This window comes from Sardina pilchardus, chromosome 2 (assembly GCF_963854185.1).
Source record: "Sardina pilchardus chromosome 2, fSarPil1.1, whole genome shotgun sequence".
In the NCBI taxonomy this organism is placed as follows: Eukaryota; Metazoa; Chordata; class Actinopteri; order Clupeiformes; family Clupeidae; genus Sardina; species Sardina pilchardus.
Window position 1 is genome coordinate 39,032,625 of NC_084995.1, and position 22,633 is coordinate 39,055,257.

General features: G+C 49.2%; 1 protein-coding gene across 1 annotated transcript in view; it reads left to right on the forward strand.

Moving 5' to 3' along the window:
• Positions 1 to 2,001: 2,001 nt before the first annotated feature.
• LOC134073821 (PH domain leucine-rich repeat-containing protein phosphatase 1-like) overlaps positions 2,002 to 22,633 on the forward strand; it is a gene marked incomplete at its 3' end in the record, with an annotated part of 53,908 nt that continues 33,276 nt past the window's right edge. Inside the window, 1 exon segment of the mRNA XM_062530389.1 lies at positions 2,002 to 3,916. Within this exon segment, the coding sequence (XP_062386373.1) occupies positions 2,209 to 3,916 (1,708 nt within the window).

The following is a 22,633-nucleotide window of genomic DNA, read 5'->3' on the forward strand; positions in this document are numbered from 1 at the left end:
CAAGAGTTTTGCTGGTCTAGCTGGTTAACCATCAAAGGGTGGTCAAACAAGCTGGTTAACAAGCTGGTCAACCAGCAAACCACCTTTAGCTGGTCAGGCTGTTTTTTTCAGCAGGGTTATGTTGCATCAATTCTGCACAAGGGTGTGCTACACAGGCCTGCATGGGAGACTTGAACATTTTGGCTAGTAGGCTACTCTAAGGTTATAATAAACAACAAAAACAAAGAACAAATATCAGTATCGGCATGGTTTATTGGACAAAGTGTTATTTTAGTGTTAGCATAGTGTTGGTGCATCCCTATTAGCAATCAAAATAAAACTCAAATTTAAAACAAAACCATAGGCTATATTTGGGCTGTCTCTTATTTCCAAGTCAGTTCCCTGCACAATCAAAGTTTTAAGCCATGACAATTAGCCTATTCAATTGAAAGCTGGGAAATTCATTAGTGTTGCCCAATTCACCAATGTATTATGAGATCTTTCATAATTTTTGAAAGAGGGTTCCATCTGCAGTTGAATGAGCAGTGTGTCCATTTTTATTCTGATGGTTATTTAAGGAAACAATGCACAAACCCATGTTCTCATGATGTCCTTACATAAGAAAAAAAAACATTATTTCTTTGTTGTTTCATTGGTATGACAAGGTGATGTCACCCTCATGTCACATGCCATTTATTTCATTGCGAAATGTACAGTGTAACAGATTTTGTAATGTACAGAGTGAAACTGCATGCAGCTTAACTAATCTGTTTTGTCTTGGTGTATGCAGTTTAATGAACAGAAACTTTATTAAATTATTATTTTTTTCAGCAGTGCATGAGCAATGACTCAATTTGCATTTGATAAGTATGTTTCATGTGCATGTGGTTCACAGTCAACATACATACACAAATTAATTCAGAATGATATGCAGAGGTTGCACAGAAATCACCTGTAAAAGAAACTGGTAGGCTATAGGCTAGGGCCTATCTGTTTACTGTTTTGGAGACAATTTAGCTGGATTCAAGTGTGTGTGTGTGTGTGTGTGTGTGTGTGTGTGTGTGTGTGTGTGTGTGTGTAAGCCTATAATAAGAGTAAATATATTATTTCCCCATACCAATTGATAGGTACTTTTCCTATTTTTTTTCCCGCCGGAAACACGTGATTTACACATTAGTAGCCTATGTGAGATTTTAAAATTATTCAAACCAAATGCGGACTCTAGGGAAGAGAGCAAATGCACAAGCCGGACCCGTATAGTTCCACTAGGTGGCGATAAATTACCACGAGGACTTGGTCAGCCGGATTTACAGCAAGGACAATCGCGAAAATGGCGTTTTGCCCAGTTGAAAAGACAAGCTTTGATGGCATATAGTTTTGTCAAAACTTCGTAGGCATACGAGATCTGCATGATCAAATTCTGAGCTCTTCAACCAGCCCGATGTGATCTAAAAAGTAGACTATGCAGACTTTCGTCCAAGGGTTAAACAATCTCTATTTAAGAACTGCGTTTAGAATTGGCCCAGACCGTCTTTTTAAAATAAACCTACGCATAGGCCTATTATTTAATTTCTCAACGAAAATGAGTTGAGAGTTTAACGATTTATAGGCTTAAACGTAGCTATGTTTCTACTAAGAGAAATCATGCCACGGCTGAGTTTCGTGTTACATTTAATAAGTCTGTAATTCGGCGACCTAGTTGCTGAAAAACATCGAATCTGGTGCCTGCGAATAACCGATATTTTACCTTCAGTAGTCTTCACCGTGCTGAATGGGAGCTGAAGTTTTACATCATGAATGTGCAGACGTGTTGAAGCAAAATGCATTCTAGAAAGACTACATTTCCCATCGTCAACGGCAGCGTCGATCGCGGCACCATTTTGGTGTCATCTCATGAATATGTAGCTTTTTTATTTGCGTAAGAGGTCGGGCGACGTTCATTTTGTATTCTCACGTCGCTACTATTTCATGCGTAATGAGGCTCGCTCCGCCCGCCCCTAGATTACACTCCTACTTGAGTTTCCTTGTGGCGATAGTCTCCATGATTTGACATCGGGTGGTTGGGATAAGATCTCGACAAGAGAAGATAGACAACTGGATGTATGGCGGTTTAATTTCGCCATTAAGGCCGCGGACGCAAATGGTGTTCATTTTAGCCGTAAATCACATGGACTAGGAGGTCTTTTCTAAGTACGTATCAGCGGTTTACTTTGTAGCTACTTGCGGAAGATGGAAAGTGCGCGGACTGTTGTGTCGGCCGTCAGGCTGGCAGAGAGCAGTTCCATGGCGGTAGGCGCAGCGAAATCCAGCTTGGACGCGGGTGGTGCGAAGTTAAAGAAACCAACTGGACTGGCTACCGCTCTCAGATCGGTTGTGGATGATGGCGGTGGAGGTGAGTCCAAGACGGAGAACGGGGGACAACTGGGTGTCCCTCGCGTGGATGTAACGTTACGCAAAGGGAGTAAACAACCGCAGGCAGCTGCAGAGACAATCGTCGCGAATAAAACTACTGTCAGAACTTCAAAAAATGGCCGCGGTTTAACCAGCAATTCGAATTCGTTGCTTCTAAAAAGGAGACGACTGAAGAGGAATCTCTCCGCTGCAGCAGCCACCGCTGCCACCTCAGCTGTCTCTGCTGGAGGTGGAAAGATGAACTCAGCCTCCTCTTCGTCTTTGCACACACGAAGCCTTGATAGGAAGACTTTGCTTCGACACCGACAGAACATGCAGTTGCAGCCATCAGATAGACAGTGGGTGCGCGCGGATCTTCACAGGGGATCCATACATGTCCACGACAAACTCACGCCCTCATATCCTAGGCCGGTGTTGTGTACACTGGAAACTACCGCCGGGGAAATAGCTAGTCGGCTAAGTCAACTAAGTAGTAAGTCAGGATCTGTTGTACGTCTGGTAGGTAAAATCTATCCAACGACTGATCTAAATGGCAACTGTAATGGCAAGTATAACTTCAATCACCCGCTGTGTAAACATAACGAAAATGGCAGCTCGGGGTACAGCCATTTGAGTTCCCCCAGACGCTCCGAATACAGAGGCCGGCAGACAGACCAGCCAGGTGACAGATTGAGACTCCTGCTCTTAGACAAGGATGATGATGGACACAGACCTGAATTTGATATCAGTTTGTACTCGTCTGACACCCAGTCAGACGACAATATCCTACACCACTCCTTATGCGATTTCAATTCCAATATAAATGTGGACACGCCGAATGATGACGATTCAGAGAGGAGATTCAATGGGAATGACATCTGTGGGAGAAACTCTGGTTCAGACGTCGAGAGCAGTGCGTTCGACGACCTTAGTTCTGGGGCCCGACTTAGCGAGCATCGGGACTCCCTTAGCGATGACATGATCTTGGGCACGGATGCATCTGCTCTGAGCCCCACGTTTGACAGCGCCACAGAGGGCCTCGACACATATGGCAGTTCGTCTGATGAATTGGAGCATGACTGCCCTTCGTCAATCACAGCCACTGACACGTGCCCTCAAGATCTTAGTAAATACCCAAATGGCAAAAACAACAGTGGCAGCAGTGGGATATTTGGCGAGCACTTAAACGATAGGTCAGGAGATACCGAGACCGACAGCAGGCTCGAACCACAATTTCTGGGCTGTATGCCACAAAGCAGTAGCTCCAGCTCTTTGTCCAGGGCCTGTTCTACAGGTAATACAACCGACACACAAGACCCCGACAGCCACCCTGGCAGTGAGGAAACTGGGTCGGTGGCAGACGACGATGCCACCCCGGCACTTTATGTTCAGCTACACGGCGAGGCCGCCAGAAGATTGGGCCGAGACGAGAGGCCTCTGCAAATCCAGAACGACTTTCTCTTCAAGTTGGGATTTAAGGACCCATGGCGAGTACAAGAGGAAGGCATGAACACCGAACTGGGCTCCTTGCTACGGTTTTACGCAGGTAAAAATACTTCCTTAAACGTTCTGAGCAGAAGTTCTTTAACATGAGGTTGTAACAGTCACGTGAGTGTTTCACACGCCCCTGTTTGAGCGGGCTGTCAGTGGATGGCTGTGTGCGGTTAGCAATTGCCCATGGGGCAGGGGAATGTCGTTCTTCATGAGTAGTCTGTGTGATAATTCAAACCTTGCTTGCCAAATTGTTGGGTTTTAATGGTTGTACTTGGAGCAGACAAAACTGGATACCAAAAAAGGAATCTTCCCTCTTGTGCTTGTGACTTATTTGTCACTTTTCCTGGTGGCCACAAACCTTGCTTGATATTAAACTTAGAGAGATGGAGTCCCATCAGCTGATATGTTGGGTTTTGCAGAGTGGGCCCAGCTCTGTTGTTTACACAATTGATGGTGTGCATTAGCGTACAAGCCTCACTATCCATGGCTATTAGTTCACCTTTGTCTGCAAAGATAAGCTTGTATGCCGTGAACCTCTGCTGTTCTATAGCCCAACTGTCAGGACTAATGCCATTACATTAACTGAGTATCAACCCTGTATCCCTTAGCCCGCACTTTTGAAATGGGGACACACTGATTATGCTTCTCACATGCCAGCAGATTCCACAGGTCTCCGCACAGAGGGACTACGTCTTGGAAATGTTAGTCTGTGTTAGTCATGAAAATGGCTGGAGTTACGCTGTCCATGAGAATGATATTTATGAAGTGAAGTGGAGAGATGTGAAAACGCTTCCTTCCCTCCGCAATGCTTGGCCTAGACTTGGTGGGATTGGTGTCACCATTGTGCTACTGGCACAGGGGCTTACAGTCCAGGCACTGGCTTGTAACGTGAGCACTGGCCTTAGGCACCTTCATTGTGGCATGGTTAGAGTTCCCAGGCAAGGCCTGCCATGCAAAGCAAAGGCCAGGGCAGCGTGTGAAGGCATGGTCTTCCTCCCTGAAGGCTGCTGCCAGGATACAAGATGAGGGCCTGCCCATGATATCCACTCTCTCTCCCCCTCTCTCTCTCTCTCTCTCTCTCTCCTCTCTCTCTCTCTCTCACTCTCTCACTGTCTCTCTCTCTCTCTCTCACACGCTCTCTCTCTCACATGCTCTCTCTCTCTCCTCTCTCTCACTGTCTCTCGGTCTCTCACACACAATCTCTCTCTCTCTCTTTCCCTCCCTCTCCCCCTCTCCTGTGAATGCCTTTCTTCTTTTCTGTACGTGCCGCTGTTGTGAGTAATAAAACATGGCAGCGCACTCTGCTCCCACGGACGCACATGACACCGCCACAATGGCCGGCGTGGCCAACTTATGGCGTTTGGACGCAGGCCTTTTTCCGGCTCCTGCTTCATTACCATCAGAATGAAAAGGGGGCCTGAATGCACTGCTGGAGGGGAGGGTGGGGTTGGTGGTGGGCTTCAGAGAGAGAGAGAGAGAGAGAGAGATGGAGAGAAAGTGGGGTGAGCTGAGGTACTGAAGAGGGAGGGGGGGCGGGGGGTTGGCTGTGTTTAAAGCCCCAGTGCTCAGTGCAGTGCAGGGCCGAGTGAATTCTGGTCATTGAGATGCCGCTGGGCTGCTGGCGTGCTCCTCCTGTCCTCCCTCTTCTGCGCCGTCTCACGGAACGGCCCCTGCCAGGCCCCAGAGCCCATTTGCCAGGGGCCAGAGAGATGGAGAGAGAGAGAGGGAGAGGGACAGAGAGATGGAGAGGGATGGAGGGAGAAAGAGAGAGGGAGAGGGAGAGAGAGAATGAGCGAGTGAGAGAGAGAGAGAGGCAGCAGGAAGCCCTTTCATTCACTCAGCTGAGGGAGAGCACCATGTCCTGAATACCAACAGGCCCAGAGAAGAGGGCAAGCTTTAGAGAAAAGAAGGAGAGAGAGGAGGGCCTTTCTGCTTGGCCAGTTGTAGTTCATCGCTCCCTCGAGACTGAATGAAAAAGCTCTGAACATTCAATCAGCTGGGCCGGGCAGGGTTGGGTGGGAGTCGTTGGGCAGTGTTAAGTAACACAGGACAGCACAGTGTAGTGCTGGGAGGCCTCGTGTTTGGGGCGTGGCTGCTGCTGATGTGGTTCTTGGATGAGACGGGGCAGCGCTCTTGACCAGAAGAAGACCTAAGGAATGTCCACTCCGAGAGGCCCTTATCTCTAGATGAGAACTGTTTACGGTTGACTTGAATGGGGGAGTGCAACTGGTATGTTGCATGACTCTCAGTCCACAATCGTCAGTGGTGCATGTATGTGTGAGCCTCTGTTTGTGTGTGTGTGGGTGGGAGGGAGGCTTTGTCAAGTGAGTCAGCGTGTGTGTGTGTGTGTTATGTTCATCCTGGGCTTTACTCAGCTTTTTCCCTCATGCCATGTGACTGCGATTAACTCCAGTCACCTGAGCCCTCTACCAAAGTGCCTCATGTTCACTCTCTCTCACTCACTCCATTTCTTTCTCCTTCCCTCACTCACTCACTCAGTTGGCAGAAAAGAAAGTCTCTCTCTCCCTCCCTCCCTCTCAGTCGCTTGGTGTCCCTGTCTCTCTCCGGAAGCTTCTTTGCCGCGCCCCTCCCCCCCCCCCCCCCCCCCCCCGATCTGCAGGCATGAGAGGAATGTACTCCAGCTCCTCTAGAATGTCAGGCATGCCTGGCTCGGGGAAGCAGTGGGGTTTTGGGGTGGGAGGGTTAGAGGGGGATACCAACACTGAGCAGTCACTTCATGACAGGCAGCCACTGGGAGGAGGTGTGTGTGTGTGTGTGTGTGTGTGTGTGTGTGTGTGTGTGTGTGTGTGTGTGTGTGTGTGTGTGTGTGTGTGTGTGTGTGTGTGTGTGTGTGTGTGTGTGTGTGTGTGTGTGTGTGTGTGTGAGCGTGTGTAGAGGGGTGTTACTGTCCCTATCTGAGTAGATCAGAGCACAGCTGCCTAATGCATAGCCGGTTATGACACTGAAGGCCCGACTGCATGTCTGCCTGATGTGTCGAGCGAGAGGGAGAGAAAGAGATACGTTTGAAACAGGAAGTGTGCTGTAGCCTGTATCTAATCTCTTATGTGGGTGTATCTGTAGGCCTCCCATAGGCCGCAGCCCTGGCTTGTTTGGTCTCTCTCTTTTGCGCGCGCTCTCTCTCTCTCTCTCACGCTCTCTCTTGCTCTCTCTCTCCCCCCCTCCCTCCCTCCACCCCATAACGAGCATTAAAAGTTTGTTCCTTAAAAAGTCAGATTGACTGCTCAGCCAGTGCAGACTGTCTGCTTCACAAAACCAGGCCATTGCTCTTAATTATTTACTCTCATTGCATTTACACACAGCAGATTTCAGAGTCCTAAGGTGTCATGTTGTAAAAAAAAAAAAAAAAAAGAACAACACTTGAAAAAAATAATTTGAGTTTATTACCTTTGGCATTTCTCTAACATTAGTATTTTACTTCATGATGTTTAATTATAGTAAAAAAGTTTGTGCACATCCCAGGTCAAGGTGCAGAACAAGAGTAAATTGTAAAAAATAGAGAAACACTTGCAAACTTCTCTTTGGTTTTATTTTATTTACTGTGCTAAAGAAAAGAAAAGAAAACCAAAAAGAAGCATTTCAAGTGTGCAAACTTTCTCCATTTTTCATGATGTATAAGTCATGTTAATGAATATGTAATATGCAATATCTGCTCGTAAGTTCTGCTGCATGCGTGCCTCTTCTCTCCCGCCTCTTCGTCTCTTAGCCATATAAAGCCCCATCTATCATGCTATTTGATTGACAACCTGTGGTCCCAGTTCCTGGGCTGTTGTCATGTTCTGATTGGTTTAAGGCTCGGCTCCCTGTGGAATTTCAGAAAGGAGTTTGTCCTCAGAATGTTGCCCTGGGTTGGACAATAAGCCTTTGGGGCCTTTTGTGTCTTTTGTATGAACTGAAGAAATTTCAACCAAGCAAATAAAACCAAAAAAAAAAGGTTGAAGGGTACTCTGTAGGCTAAAGGTTACTTCCGCACGCACACCTGGTAGAGTTGGAGTGCCGGTTGCCAATTGTTTGAACTTGCCTTCCTCAGCCCATTTGACACGTGGCCTACAATGGACACACCTTCACCTATCCATTACCAAAGGCTTGTAATAGCATGACATGGGTAGCGTCTCACCCTGACGCCACACCCCAGTCAGTCCTATCTGCCTTAAACCAGCTATGGTGGATGGTGGTGGTGGGGGATGGGGGGGGGGGGGGGGGGGGGGTCACGCCACGAGTGTGTCCAGTCAGCTGAGCGGAAGATCAGACACCCAGGAGCCGAGCTGTCCCCTTCGCGTGTCCGTCTCACCTCTGGCTCAGCTAACTGTCCCGAGGACGTTCCTTTCGCTCAAGTGGAACTGATGGGCATGCTGATGGTTAACCAAATGGTGAGTCCGAGGCGCCACCACCCTGTCAACCCTGTGGGCATAAAGTAATTCATGATTTTTTGTGTTGGCCACGATTTGGATTTTCCCTTTGGATCACACCAAGAACGATAGCTATAACCATAACGATAAAAGAGTTCACACCGACCAAGGATTAGAAAAAAAGGTGTCTCCTCATGTTAATAAATGATGGCTAAAATGTGATGGGTTCTGACTGGCTCAGGCTGTTAGCTTTTTTTTTTATCATTCTCAAAATCGCTCTGAAAGTGATCCCCAACGATGTCGTTCTTCATGTCGTTATCGTTATAGTTTATATGTGAATGTTGTCATTCATATTAACGAGAGCAATATTTGTTTATAGATATTGTTATAGTTATCGTTCTTGGTGTGAACGGCCCTTTAATATGGCTCTCTTTAACTAAAAATGCTGTGATTATTTTTGTATGGTCACATGACACTAGCTAGGCTAGATCTTTGGACTACAATCCATATGTCTCTGACATGAGCCACATCTGTGCATGCACAAATGGAGCCACATGCACACGTTTGATTGCTCCCTGAATAAACTTTGTTGATGTCACTTTATTAAAAAGCTGGCAGTAGGAGATGTACTTGCAGGGCTTGTGGCACCCAATCTCACGCTGGTGATTTCAGCCGAGACGAAGAGCAGAAAAGAGGGAGATGGAGAGAGAGAGAGAATAGGTGCTTAAAGGCCTGCTTTCCGAAAGACCAAGGCTTTTAAAGCTCCATAATGAAGCCTTGTCATGTCTTAGGAAGTCACGACGACATCTATTATGCACATATCAGCCTTTCTCACTTGCTCGTTTGCTCTCTCTCTCTCTCTCTCTCTCTCTCTCATGTTTGTTCTCTTCCTCCCTCGCTCTCGTCCTCGTCCTCCTCACCTCCTTCTCTCCAGACTCGCCACCACAGATGGGTCACACATCCACACATAGCGTCTCCGTCCCTCTCCAAGTCCCGCTCCGTCCGCGGCGCCGCGCCAACATGTGTTTATCTGGACGCGCGTCTGATGCCATGCGCATGCACTACATGCATCACAGTGCTTTTTAACCTTTTACTGATGGTTGTCCTGGCAACAGGTGTCAGGCAGCCATTCCTCTTTTTGCGCTTTTAACAGCAGTCATTTGTCCAGACATTCTATTTGTGTTTTTGTGTGTTAAGTGTGTGTGTGCGTGCCTGTGTGTGTGTATGTGTGTGTGCGCGTGTGCGCGTACTTGATGGAGGTGACTCTTGGGAGTAACTGTAATCCAGCAGGTGTGCAGTCATCTGAAGCTTGGCTTCCAGTAGACAGGACTAGTGAGGCTGCATCCTGCTCGCTCTCTCTCTCTCTCTCTCTGTTGCAAGTGTATCCACTGGCGAATGCCAACATCTTTTTCCTGAACTGCCACTTTGAGAGCCATTATGTAATTGTCTAATCTGATTTGACACGTGTGTGTGTGTGTGTGTGTGTGTATGTGTGTGTGTGAGAGAGAGCGCGAGCAAGGCAAGGTGGAGGGGGAGAGGGGTGTGACTGGAAGAGAGAGAGGAGAGGAAGGGGTGGTGGTAGTTGGTGGTGGGGATGGAGGATGGGATGTCTGCCGCTTTGAGGAAAAACATGTAGTTATGTAAGTGTGTGTGTGTGTGTGTGTGTGTGTGTGTGTGTGTGTGTGTGTGTATGTGAGGGCTTGGGGGAGGGGGTCAAGGGCTTGAGGAGGTGGGACTTCTCTGAGTTCTCAGTCCATTTCTGTCTGGCTGAACAGAGGGAGAGAGATTCAAGTGGTCTGTGTGAATGACTTCTAAAACCACTTAGACCATATTTTTCATGTCTGTTTATTATGGCGCGTTGTGGTGGGCAGTCTCTGTGAAGTGCTTGTTTTGTGTTATGTGTTTGTGTGTGTGTGTCTCTCTCTCTCTCTCTCTCTCTCTATCTCTATCTCTGGTGTGTGTGTGTGTGGCGTGGGAGAGTGGCAGATGCAGTGCAAAGTGACATGCAATGTCCAAATGTATGATTACATGTTCAAATACATCACTCATAATAGTTATACTGAATTAGCCTTCTTTCTGTTCTCGCTGTGCGGTTGCCGTCCTTAATTGGCCATAGGGATTCTGATAGTAGGCCTCTGTCATTAATCCTGTAACCCCCTGTGTGGAAATAAGTCTAGACTAGACATCATGGGTGTTTCTATTCAGGTATTAGTCAGAAAGTGGAGTTTCCCTCTCTTGTTCTGTAGAGTGACAGTCAGACTGGTTAAGCTCTGACTCTGGAGTCTGGACAGGTAAGGGATTGATGGGGGAAATACTGGCCTTCTCGGGCATCCTCTTTGTGGAGTCTCTCTTGTTCCCCCTCTTCGAGCTGTAGTCTGTTCAACCACGTTTTGACGATGATGCATCATTCCACAGAATATGGTTTGTCTTCTCTATCAGGAAGTTATTCAAGCGTAACAATAACATAGCCTTAACTCAAAGCAACAGCTAGGCTTGCCGCTTGTGTCATTTTGATCTGTAAAAATGTCACATGCAGCCATGCCTAAATTCTGCTTACTGCACATTAATCATATCTTATAATATAATATTCAGTATTCGTTATTGAATGCTCAGCTGGAATGATGTTTTTTCCCCATCATCCTATTTTTTAGGCTCAGGCATACCTGCGGGCATGTAAATTGGGCTATGGGTTTTCTACAGGAATGGCATGTTTGAACGGGCACTGCACTAGTCTGATGGAAGAGGAACAGGTCTGTGTGCACAAGTGGGGCTACTTCTAGAATCTCATTTCCAAAAGGGGGAAAAAAAGAGTGCTTCACTGGGTGTTTGACTAAGGATTATGGAGTTACACATTTTTAATTTGGAAAACTATTTCAGTTAAGTTTGGATTAATTGCAAAGACCGGTCACTTTAAGATGTCCGGTAAAGATGTAGAAAAGGTTCCATTGTCCAGGTTGCCATGGCCATGATCGGACATGACGGAACATCATGATGAAGTTAAATCTGATAACTTGGCTGTAAGACAGTTTGGGGCATGAGAAGAGCTTTTTGAATGGATTATTATTCGACTTAAGTCGGACAAAAAGAGAAAGAGGTATGCTCTTTTTTTTTTGGCAAATAGTTGGTCCCAGAAAGCTCAAGGAATTCTAACCGAATCAGATTGCTCACCTTCGCCCTTACGTAACCTAAAAAGAGGGAATATCCGCTTCTGCCTTGTCCAGCCAAAGCTGGATGAATTAAGGTGTTTGGAGGCTAATCGCTTCTCCATGATCACTTCTAGTCCTTAATCATGTCTCCGCGGGGCCTCCTCAGGGCTATTGTCTCCGGGTTTCTGGCCTCAGCGTTCTTCCCGGGAAACCTGTGCTTAGTGACGCTTGAGGCGGTGTCAAGGTAGAGGGCTGGATTAACTGGAATCAGGCAAAGATGATTCCGTGCCAAAAACAAGTCGGATGACTAATGACTACTAAGGCTCTGTCAAAACCTGCGTTGCTAATAAGGGACAAGTGACAATGACGGTATGGAAGTTAGCGGAGGGATTGTTGGGGGAAGTTCCGTCTGAGTGCAGGGCCCGGTCTGGCCGGTGTGGCTCTGCCGTTGCTCACACCAACGGAGCGGGAGCTCCTGGCTGCTCTCAGCGGCCGCACGAAGCGTCTTTCCGTGTTTGCTTTAGTTCTTGTCATTTTATCTCCCTTGTTCTCCCCAGACTGCCTCTTTCCTGTTCTCTCTCTCTCTCTCTCTCTCTCTCTCTCTCTCTCTCTCTCTCTCTCTCTCTCTCTCTCTCTCTCTCTCTCTCTCTGTCTCCTGGTCTCTGTTCCTCTTTTCCCTCTGAAGCCTCTGTGACGGGTGCGGTTTATTTTCATCACGCCATATCTCTTGCGATCGTTAAACAGTCACCTTGATTATTTTGCACCTGGAAATCAAACAAGCCCCTCTGCTGCAGTGCGGTAGACCGTCGTGTCGGCGTAATATTTAATCATGTTTAAATAACTAATGTTATTATGTTTCACTTTGGTTTGGTCTCTGGGCCTCAGAGGAGGGGTGGGGGGGGGGGGGGGGGGAGGCACACAACTCCGGAGAGTTGAGAGGCCTGCTGATAAAAGTCTTGGCACACACCTAAACAGAGGTGAATGGCTTTTGATCAGAAAGTGCGTTTTGCAGTGAATAGCAGTATTGTCTTTTTTGGGGAAAGGAAAGGGGGCTGTCATTTTCTTCCAAGCTCAGCTAGTAAGTTAGTGGGTTGTGAGGTTGAGGGGTGGTGAAGGTTGGTGGGGTGAATTAGCAGTCTCTCTCTCTTTCCCTGTCACAGCACAAGGGAGAGATAGGCATAGCTGTCTATTCCCAGCAAAAAAGGAAACCAAAATAGCCTGAACAGTAAGACTGTAAACCTGATATGAGCTGTGTGTGGTATCCCCCCCCCCCCCCCTCTTCTGGCTGATAAAAGTCTGCAGTGGCCAGTATCCAGTCACTCTGATCTGGAATCAGCTCTGAAGTTTTTAAAGTGTCATCCGGACGTCTCTTCCAAAGCCTATTTGCAATGGAGTGGCAGCGAAGGGGTCTAAATCCTCCCCTCCTTTCCTCTCCTCTCCCCTCCGCTGTCCATGCCATCGCGCGCCGGCCGACAGAAAGGAAAGATTAGGCCCAGAACAGTGGGGCGCTCAGCTCACTCTGCCCAGCTTTGATCAACAGCGGCCTGCCTAATGCCCTCCAACATCTGCAACTTTAAGCATTAAAGCCGTCCAAATTTTCTGATTGGAAGCGACGCTGCTGGATTTGGGAAAATGATGTTTTGGGCAGATTTTTGTGTTTTGTGTGCGCGCGCGCGCGTGCGTGTGTGTGTGTGTCTGCGCGTGCGTTGCTTGCGTGCCGAAGCCCAGCTCTTTTCCTTGTGCACTTGGGACAGTAGTGTGCGTGTGCGTGTGTGTGTGCGTGTGCGTGTGTGTTTCCTTCACATTGCAAATGTTCGGTCATTTGGATGATCAGAGGCAGAATTGGCAATCATGAATGAAGATGAAGTAGCCGCTTAACAGGCATTAATGTGGTAAACGTGATCAAAATTCGCCTGCTGCCTGCTAACCAACACTTCAGGCTGTTGCTGTGGTCAAATGTGCTCTTGGAGTTTCCAAAGTGCTACTGTGCTGGACTCTACTGGGCCGGACTGCACTGCCTTGACTGGGCTGCATGTTTATTTATTTATTTTGTGTGTACTTGCGTGTATGTGTGTCTGAGCATGCAAACAGCTGATAAACAAACAGCCCTTCGGGTCTCATTGATCCAGTGCTACACTGCCACCTTCGCAGAGCCGCCGCCGCCGCCACTGCCACCGCCCATCCCCCCCTCCCCCCATGTCCGCCCAGACATTGTGGGTGGCGTCCTTGGGCGATAACCTATGACCCCGCTCTATTAGCCATATCAAAGGAGCTAAGTTTACCTCTAATCAGTGAACCGGTGAACCTTTGGCTCCGAGCTGTGCCGACGTGAATTGCACACAGGGGGAAGTCACCGTGCAGGTCACCGTGCCTAGCCTGGGTATGGGGAAGAGTTGACAAGTAGCCTACACCTGACCTGACCAAAGGCTACTCTTGCACGGTCAGTTCCGCTTCATACGAGTCCAAGCGGTCTGAAGAGGCACGCTGCGTGAAGTGCACTAGCCATAGCCGTGGCCAGACTCAGAGCTGAACTTCTGTTGCCCCTTGCTTCGGTCACATGACTTCTCACTTTCAGCGGCTTAAGACGGCAGGGCGGCTGTAATGGCTTCATGGCTTGTGCTAAAGGTAGGGGTGAGGAGCCGCCACTCCGTCTAACGAGCCCTTAATAATTAACACTCTTCTTTAATTGTTGTTAGCCGCGATCCGTGAGAGTGACTGAGCCCATGGGAAAGAAGGATGGCCTTCAGTACAGAGAGACGTTTTCTCTCTCTCTCTCTCTCTGTCTCTCTCTCTGTTCCCCCCCTTTTGCTCTCTCTCCCTCTCTCTCTCACGGCACTTGTTCACTTGTTGTTTCTGCTCCCTTTTGTCCCCCTTCCTCTCCCTTCTGACCTCTCCCCCTACTCTGCCTCTTTTCCCTCCCTCCTTCTCTCCCTCCCTCCTTCTCTCTCTCGCTCTCTCTCTCCCCCTCTCCCCCTCTCTCCCCCTCTCTCTCTCTCTCTTTCCCTCCCTCTCTCGCTCCTCTCTGTGTGCCACTCTCTGCACATGGCCACAGCATGTGACACAGAATCGTGCCAGAACACCCCGGATGCCCGCAGCCTCTGCTGTTCCAGGCCTCGTTAAATTTTAAACAAAACAAAGAGGGAGGGGGGTAATGGAAGGATGGATGAGAGGAGGAGAAGAAAAGAGAAAGAAGGAAAGCTCGAAAGAAAGCACGTGGGGCCCGGGGAATTTGCAATAGCATCGGTCTCATTCATTCACCTACCAGGCCACGCAGGAAGGACAGTTTCTCTCTCTCTCTCTCTCTCTCTCTCTCTCTCTCTCTCTCTCTCTCTCTCTCTCTCTCTCTCTGTCTCTGTCACTTCAGCCTTTCTTTTGAGTGCTACCTTATCCCACTCTGTGTCTCGGCGGGTGTGAAGTTATGTTGCTCACGTTATTAAATGAGCCGAAGCTGACTGATGGGGTCGGGACTGTGTGAGCATGTGCAGGGCTGCCTCTCTCAGCCTCTGTTCGCAGTTGCCCTCGGTAACCCGCACAGCCGAGCCACTCTCTAAACCCTGTGAGGCGCGTTTGCCAGCCGCATTAGATGAGACAGAAACTCCCCTGTTCCCGACGATGAATCCTCTGCTCTCTCCTCGCATGCCAACAACAAGCCAGCACCCCCCCACCGCCCCCTCCCCGTCCGATATCAGGGTGAGAAGAAAGCCTGTCCCAGGAGTAGAAGAACGGCACGAGGTGGTGGGCGTGAGACCCCATCACCCCTCATCTCGCAACGTCTCGTAACGTCACGCAAGGCTGAGCCGAAATCGCCCCAGAGTCGCCCCACACTCTGTGCGTCAGGTACCGTGCTAAGGTTCGTGCGACGCGAAGCCGAATCGGACAAACCCCCAGCATGGGATTCGTTGCCAGGAGAGGATTTGGGACAGTAAACACAACCTTCCAGGTAGCGGCTTATCCCACGGCCTATCTGGTCCAGATCTGGGGGGGAAACCGTGCCAGATCTGAGACAAATCTAGGCTAAATCTCTCCTCGGCTGCTGACGATGAGGGTATGTGTTCACTTGCTGCCTGCCGAGTACTCTGGGCCAGGGAGTAAGAATGCGTTCTCCTTATTGATTATTGCACAACTGTTGTCTGTGCATCTTGGTGGTGGAATGCAGGGTTTGCACACAGGTAGAAGAGAATCAGTGAGAGGCTAAAGGCCTTCGAGCTCCTGGTGCTCTGCTTTGGTCAGTTGTTGTGCTGCTGCAGGTGTGGGGCACCAGCAGGAAAGGAACAAGTGGATATTTTTGTTTTACCCACAATGCATTTCCCTTGCCAACTCATTGTTCTGTAATGGTCATACCTGCCCTTCCCCTCCCTTTCTCCAGTCAGAGAACACACAGGGTGCCAAGAGCCCCCCCCCCCCCCCCCCTTCCAGGTTTGATTTGAGCCCATGACTGCAATATCCTCTAGTGCATCTGATAAACACTACCTGTTTTGAAAGACGAATTGGAGCGAGGTGCGCGAGTGTGTGTGTGTGCGTGCGTTCATGCGTGTGCCTGCTTGTATGTTTGTATGTGTGTGTGTGTGTGTGTTTGTGTGTGGGCTACGCTACCACTGTATGACACACTTCTCCATTCACATAATTGCACTGAACAGCAGTCAGCCTATAGACCGCAAAAAGCCAAGCAGTTAAATAAAATGTCAGAGGGATACCTGTCAGATGAAATAGACTACACTCCATTTTGAAAACTTGAGCAGGCTGTGAGGAACTACCACATGTTCAAGCGCACTTAAAATGGTCCAGAGCACCCATTTTAGACACGCTACTAGCCACCCCATCCCCCCCATCCCCCCCATCTCCCAGACTGATCACTGCATTACAGTCTAATGGACATGAATATGTTACTAATTCATTGCTGTACAAGTTCATTAGTGGCCTCGGAGGAGAAAACAGCGTGGCGGAGGTAGGGAACTTGAGAAGGCCATTAGCACCAGATTTAAATGCAAATGTGTTACAGTCGGTAAAAGGGAAAATTCTTCCTGAGTTTTCGTTTGTTTTTGGACTCCTGATCCCAGCTGAGCCATAAAGCCTGAAGCCGCTGCACTGCGCTGCGCTGATTAAAGATTTCTCCCAGGTCTCTCACGCGCTAATGCACAAATATCCTCTGGAGTGGTGTGGTCAGAGATGCCGATTAAGGAGCCACTCCCGAGTGAGTGAGTGAGCAAAGGATGGATGGAGGGAGGGAGCGAGGGAGGGAAGGGGTAAAGGAGAGGTTGAGAGTGGGATGGGATGGCTCCCGGGAGGAGTGCAGAAGAGGGAGACGGGAGAGTCCCGCTGCTCCACTTCTGTCAGCCCAGCCGAGGGCATTATTAATTCAGGGGGAGCCGCTGGACAGGGGGGAACCCGGGGAAGAGAGCGGGCAGGAGTCACCGGCAGGAAATCAATCACAACACACATCCTGGCATCGCTCGAGAGCCCCCGCCCCCTTCCACCCCCAGCCAGCCAATCACTGAACTGCGTCTCTCTCACAAGGCCGCGCCGTATCAGAGACGCGAGAAGTGTTAGACCTGCTAAATGTGCTAGTTTAGACTTTTAAACTCTTTAAATGGACCACCTCGGCTGGTGCTTCTTCCCGGTGTCTTTTTAGGTCTAAGTCAGGACACCTCTCCAGAGAAGATCCAAATTTAGTAAAGAGGAGCAATTATTGCACACTATAGCTAGCTAGCTCCTCTCCGACCTTTAGAAAGCTGCTGGAACGCTTTTGTCGTCAGTCTGGTGTTTTTCTGCCTTATGAGATGCCGTCTCACCTGATTAGCCTCTCTGTAGACGAAGCCGTCTTTACCTGTGGTCAGCTGTATAGGCCCAAGGGCATGGTGTAACTTCCAGTCCTCTAACCCCCACCCCCACCCCCCCCACACCCACACCCCCTCTCCTCTGCCTTCCTCTGTCTGACGGGTCACGGTGACCTTTGTCCTGTGGCTACATTTTAACATGACCCCTGATGGTCCTCTGCCACAGCTGTTCCTGAGGAATGTGGCTATCAGCTGAGGGCTGTGGAGCGTGCTCTCCCCACAAGATACAGCTATCACAGCCACAGCGCCGTCATGTGCATGTTGTCTTCATATTCTCCAGCAAACATGTCAACCCACACAGCATGCAAAGAGCCTAACACAGGGCTGTCGCACGCTAACGGGTTGGCGCTTTTTGGCCTAAACGACATCCCTTATTGATTTTGCGTCTCTTGTGCCAACCCCTTACGTATGGGCCCCTCCCGTTCTGCAGAATAACATTAGGCCAAGAGACATTTTGTCCTTAAGAAATGGGCTGACAGACTTTTCTCATAAAGTCATTGTGGGGCTGAATGACTGACAGAGCAGCACACACCAGTATGATGATTTAGGGAGCAGTAGTCTGAGAAATTGTCAGTCATTTTTGTTTTCATTAACAAACTAACTTGACCTTTATATCCTGAACTGGGTCTTTATCTATATTTGCTATGCCAGGAGAGCGACGCTTGTATGCAAATATTATCCATAAATAAACACACAAACAAGTAAACCGGTAAAACCTGATTAGCATGGGGTCTTTTGGTGAGTGTCAGCATGTGCCTTACCATGACTGACCAGTGACCAGCCCTGAAGTCTAGGCCTACACGCAGGCAGGATTCCAGTTGCTGGCTTATCTCTTTGGCCACTGTTGAGATAAGGTCTTTTCCCTTGTGACCGAGGACGTCTCTTGTGTCTCTTTTTATCTACTCTCAATGTCCACATTGCCACCTGTGTAAGGCACACACACAGACACACACACACACACACACACACACACACATGTACACATATGACAGATGTGAGTATAAGCCCACCTGCTGGGTTCGTAGCGTTTCATTACATTTACGTTCCCCTGTTAGCCGAAGCTTTTATCCGGAGTGATCTGTGTAGCGCGGCAGGCGCTAGCCTGTGCATGTCATCATCAGATCAGGTACTCTGGGCATTGAATCCTTTAGCTTGGCATCTTGTGGGCTCTGCTTTAGCTTTTGAGTCACATGGGAGGACGTGGTGGCACGTTGGCAGCGCTGCCTGGCAGAGCCGTTTATAGCCGTCTCCATGTGCTTTAGAGTGGCGGTGCCAACCAAACGACATCGAAGTTGGGTCACGGACAGCCTCAGAGAGAGGTACAGCTGGCTTAATACAGCATTTTAGACCGACCACCCAGAAAAAAAAGAACGTCGACAATTAGGAGAGAGTCGGATTCTTTTGAGGAGTCCATACGCACAACAGTTAATCAGTCAAGTGTTCTCTGTACATTTGAACCCAATTATTGTCGTGACGGGGGAAATTGAATGTTAATAAGATGACGACAGCGTATTCTGTCAGAACATTGGACAACTGATACTTCTTTCTGGCATCACAAAATATTGAAATAATAATCCAGAGCATCAGGCAGCGTCAGCCGGAGCTCACCGTTGCTGACTGACTGCTCTGAGGCTTGGGTGGAGGCTGGTGATGGATGAGACTGCGTTTTCCATTTTCTCCCGTTTATGGCCGGGCCACCTCATGCACAGGGTGCTTATTTCCGGCAGTTTCACTTTGAGGATCCATTCCCAGCAGTGTGCAATCTCATCCGGCTGTGTTGTTGTTGCACAACTGACAGGAATGCGCAGTTGATAGATACTGAACTGAACACCAAGCGTGTCAGGTGAGTTGTTTTTTTTCTCTTTTTTTATCGCTTTGTGGCAGGCAGATAAAGCCTTGCATTGAAGCGTCGCCATTATCAAATGACCCCATCACTGCACGACACCGTCGTCCCCACAGAAACGGGGATTGGCTTTCCCGTCACACGGCCGTCCGTGTTGACTGAAAACGAAAACACGGGAGAAACTCGAAACCAAAAAGCGTCATCGCACTGCACTGCACTGACAGGTCACTCACCCCCCCGCAGCTGATCAGCCTCATCAACAGGGAAATGTGCTCATGCTGGCTATTATAGTGCAGTCCAGCCTTTAGCACCATGTAGCCTGGGCCAGGCCTGTGAACACACTCACACTGTGTGTGTGTGTGTGTGTGTGTGTATGTGTGTGTGTGTGTGTATATGTGTGTGTGTGTGTGTGTGTGTGTTGGGGGAGAAAGGGAAATCTTCAAGGAAAGTAGGAAACTCCAGTTTCCTTCTGTCTATATTCAGACTCGGTGGAGTGATGGCCACTTAACCCGACTCCCCGGCCCCCTGGTCACCCCTCCATGTGGACTGTCGAGCGGTGCCTGACCGGAGCGTCCGTCCACTGTGGCGCGGCTCTGCTCTGCACCTGACCCCGCGGTGACCAGCCCCTTTGCATGGGCCGGGCCGGGCCCTTTCCTCTTCCTGTCTTCCTGTTCCTTTTCCCCTCTCGGGTGTCAGCCTCCCCTGGCCCTGCGCCCCCCCCCCCCCTCCACCTCCCCCACCCCCCCCCAGCGTGGCCCGGAGGGGATTACAACACCAGATCCGCTCCGAGGGAGGGCTCAGGGGCTCAGACGCTCCGGCTATTTGCCGTCTCACTCTCACTGGCTGTCTCGCTCTCTCGTGCTCACACGGCCTGTGCGCTCTGGCTGTCCCTATATGTCCTGCCCGTCTCGGTACGATCCCTATCAACGCTCCTATCGGTTTCCGTGTCGGCCCCTTCTGTCCGACTTTGTCCCGGCGCAAGCTGTGTTCTCCCCCCCACGGGTCGAGAGGAAGGCCTGAGGGGACAGCTTGGCGCTAGCTAGCTTGTTAAGGCTACACTGGAAGCCTGTTTAAACCCAGCCTGTGTGTGTGTGTGCAGATGGATTAGCGCGACACATGCTAGCGAGGAGGCTGTCGTAGCACGTGTCTGCAGTGCCGTGGATGTGGCTTTGCAGTTTAGCATGCTTTTGACCGTGGAGCATGCGTTCATCAGCAGGAAGGCACGGCACTTAAGTTTACCTCGTGAAAGTGTGACTTGTGGCGGTGTGCGCTTGTTTGTTCATCAAAGTGGCTGTGCTGTTTTTTTAGCATGTTCTCTACTACAACAACAAGAATGTCCATCACTGCAAACACATTGTCACGCTTTGGATTTTCCTCAGCATTCCTGTGTGTGTGTGTGTGTGTGTGTGTGTTTGCTTGCACTGTGCATGTGTAAGCATGCAGGCTGTTAAGTCGAGCTGCCCCGTCATGGTCACGTATTAGATGTCTTATTTTTGGAGGGAGTTAGCAGTGGAATGTTGTCAACTAACCGTCTCTCAACCGGTCAGTGTAAAAGGCTAAATGTGTGTTGGACACTAGTCTTTTTCAACATCTTTTCCATGTGGCGTACAGGGTTTGTTATGTGGGGGTGAACTGTGTAGGGGGAAAGGAGGACAATTTAAGATTGAGAAAAGAATCTGATCATTTCCTGTATTGTACGTGTCTGTGTTCAAAGAATAGAAGAAGTCTCCACTTCCTTAAACACGAGTGAAAATAGCATAGGTTCATTTGTAAATAGCTTGCGTCATAACCCTGTGGTTGAGTTCACAAAGGAGCAAAACACGACTGACTGACTGCTTCGTAGGTCTACACTTTTTCCGGTGACCCGTCACATTCTGCGAGTAAATCCGCTCAGACTCTTCATAGCCAAGGTGATGTGGAAGATAAAGGGGTGGAAATGAATGACTAAAGCCCAGCCGAGTGGTATGTAGTAGTGGAGCCTATACATAGACCAAGCGCATGTTGTGTCACTACGTGCATGCACTCTCCCCCAGTCGCTCCTTCTCACTCATACACTCTTTCTCTCTCTCTCTCTCCACCTCTGCCTCTCTCTCTCTTTCTCTCCCTCACTCACTCTGCCTCTCTCTGCTTCACTCTCTCATTCTCTCCACCTCTGCCTCTCTCTCACTCTGCCTCTCTCTGCTTCTCTCTCCCATTCTCTCCACCTCTGCCTCTCTCTCTCTCTCTCTCTCTCTCCGCCTCTCTCTCCCCTGAGGCCACTCACTCCAGCGCTCTTATATAACAGGAATCCCAGCCCTGCTGTCAGAGCATTATTCTAGAGGAATCACTGTGGCTGGCTGGGCTGTGTGAACTGCATGTGTGTGTGCCACCATTTCTTTCTCTTTCTCTGTCCCTCTCTCTGTTTCTCTCTCTGTCTCTCTCTCTCTCTCTCTTTCTGTCTCTGTCTCTTTCTCTCTCTCTTTCTCATTCTCTCGCTCTCTCTTTTCTATCTCTTTCTCTTTCTCCCTCATTCATCTGATTTCAGTGTGTCTGTGTTTGTGGACTTGTTTTCAGTCCTAGGGTGAAGGCCTGATGAGAATGCCACTATGCCAGGTGGAGGAGATGCAGCTCCAGTCAGGCTCAGGCAATTATTGGCAAATAGGGTGCAAGGAATAAGCTTATTCATATTTTAGCTTGCTTTGCTAAATACCAACTTGAAATCCACCGAGCGCGCGCGGGCTATCTCTCGTGAAAGAATACGGCTACCACCAACGCATGCCTCGTAAAATAAGCTAGTGTTCGGAGAGACTGTGTGTGTGCGATGCTTGGCCATGCACATGTTTGATTAGGCCATCTGATTCACACGGAGCCGCGGGCACTGGGCACTGTGCTCGGTCAGAAGCAGAAGTGAGCGGGCGAGCGAGCGGACAGCGCTCACGCTAGTACGATGAGACTGGCGCTCGTGCCACGCCACACCGCCAAGAGCGAAAAAAAGCCCGGCGAGGGCAGAGGTCGTGAGAACGGCAGAGCGAGAGACGGGCCACCCACGAGAAATGACATGACAATCGAACGCATTGATGGGAGCGGAATTAGGTCGACAAGTGATTGTTGGATTGTCAGCGTATGTATTGGTACGTTTTCAGTGTATTGTCTGACCCGAGGCGTTATTCAATTGGGCCATCCACATGTGCTAGCATGACGAATGCATTTGCCTTCCTGTATGCAAATGTACATTTGTGTAGATGTATGTGTGTATGAATGCTGTGTGTGTCTATGTGTGTGTGTGCTGTCCCTGTCCCCTGTAACTGTAGCATGCAGCTGATGCTCACTTAGCATCACACCACTCCAGCAGTTTGGCCCCAGGGTGTGCACCCATTACCATAGCGATGCCATCTCTCTCTCTCTCTCTCTCTCTCTCTCTCTCTCTCTCTCTCTCTCTCTCTCTCTGCCTCTCTCTCTCTCTCTCTCTCTCTCTCTCTCTCTCTCTCTCTCTCTGCCTCTCTCTCTCTTCCTCCCTCTCATTTATTACTCGTTCCCTCCATTCACTCGCCTTCTCCCCCTAGTCCTCCTCCATCTCCGTTTAGTTTTCACACACAAAGT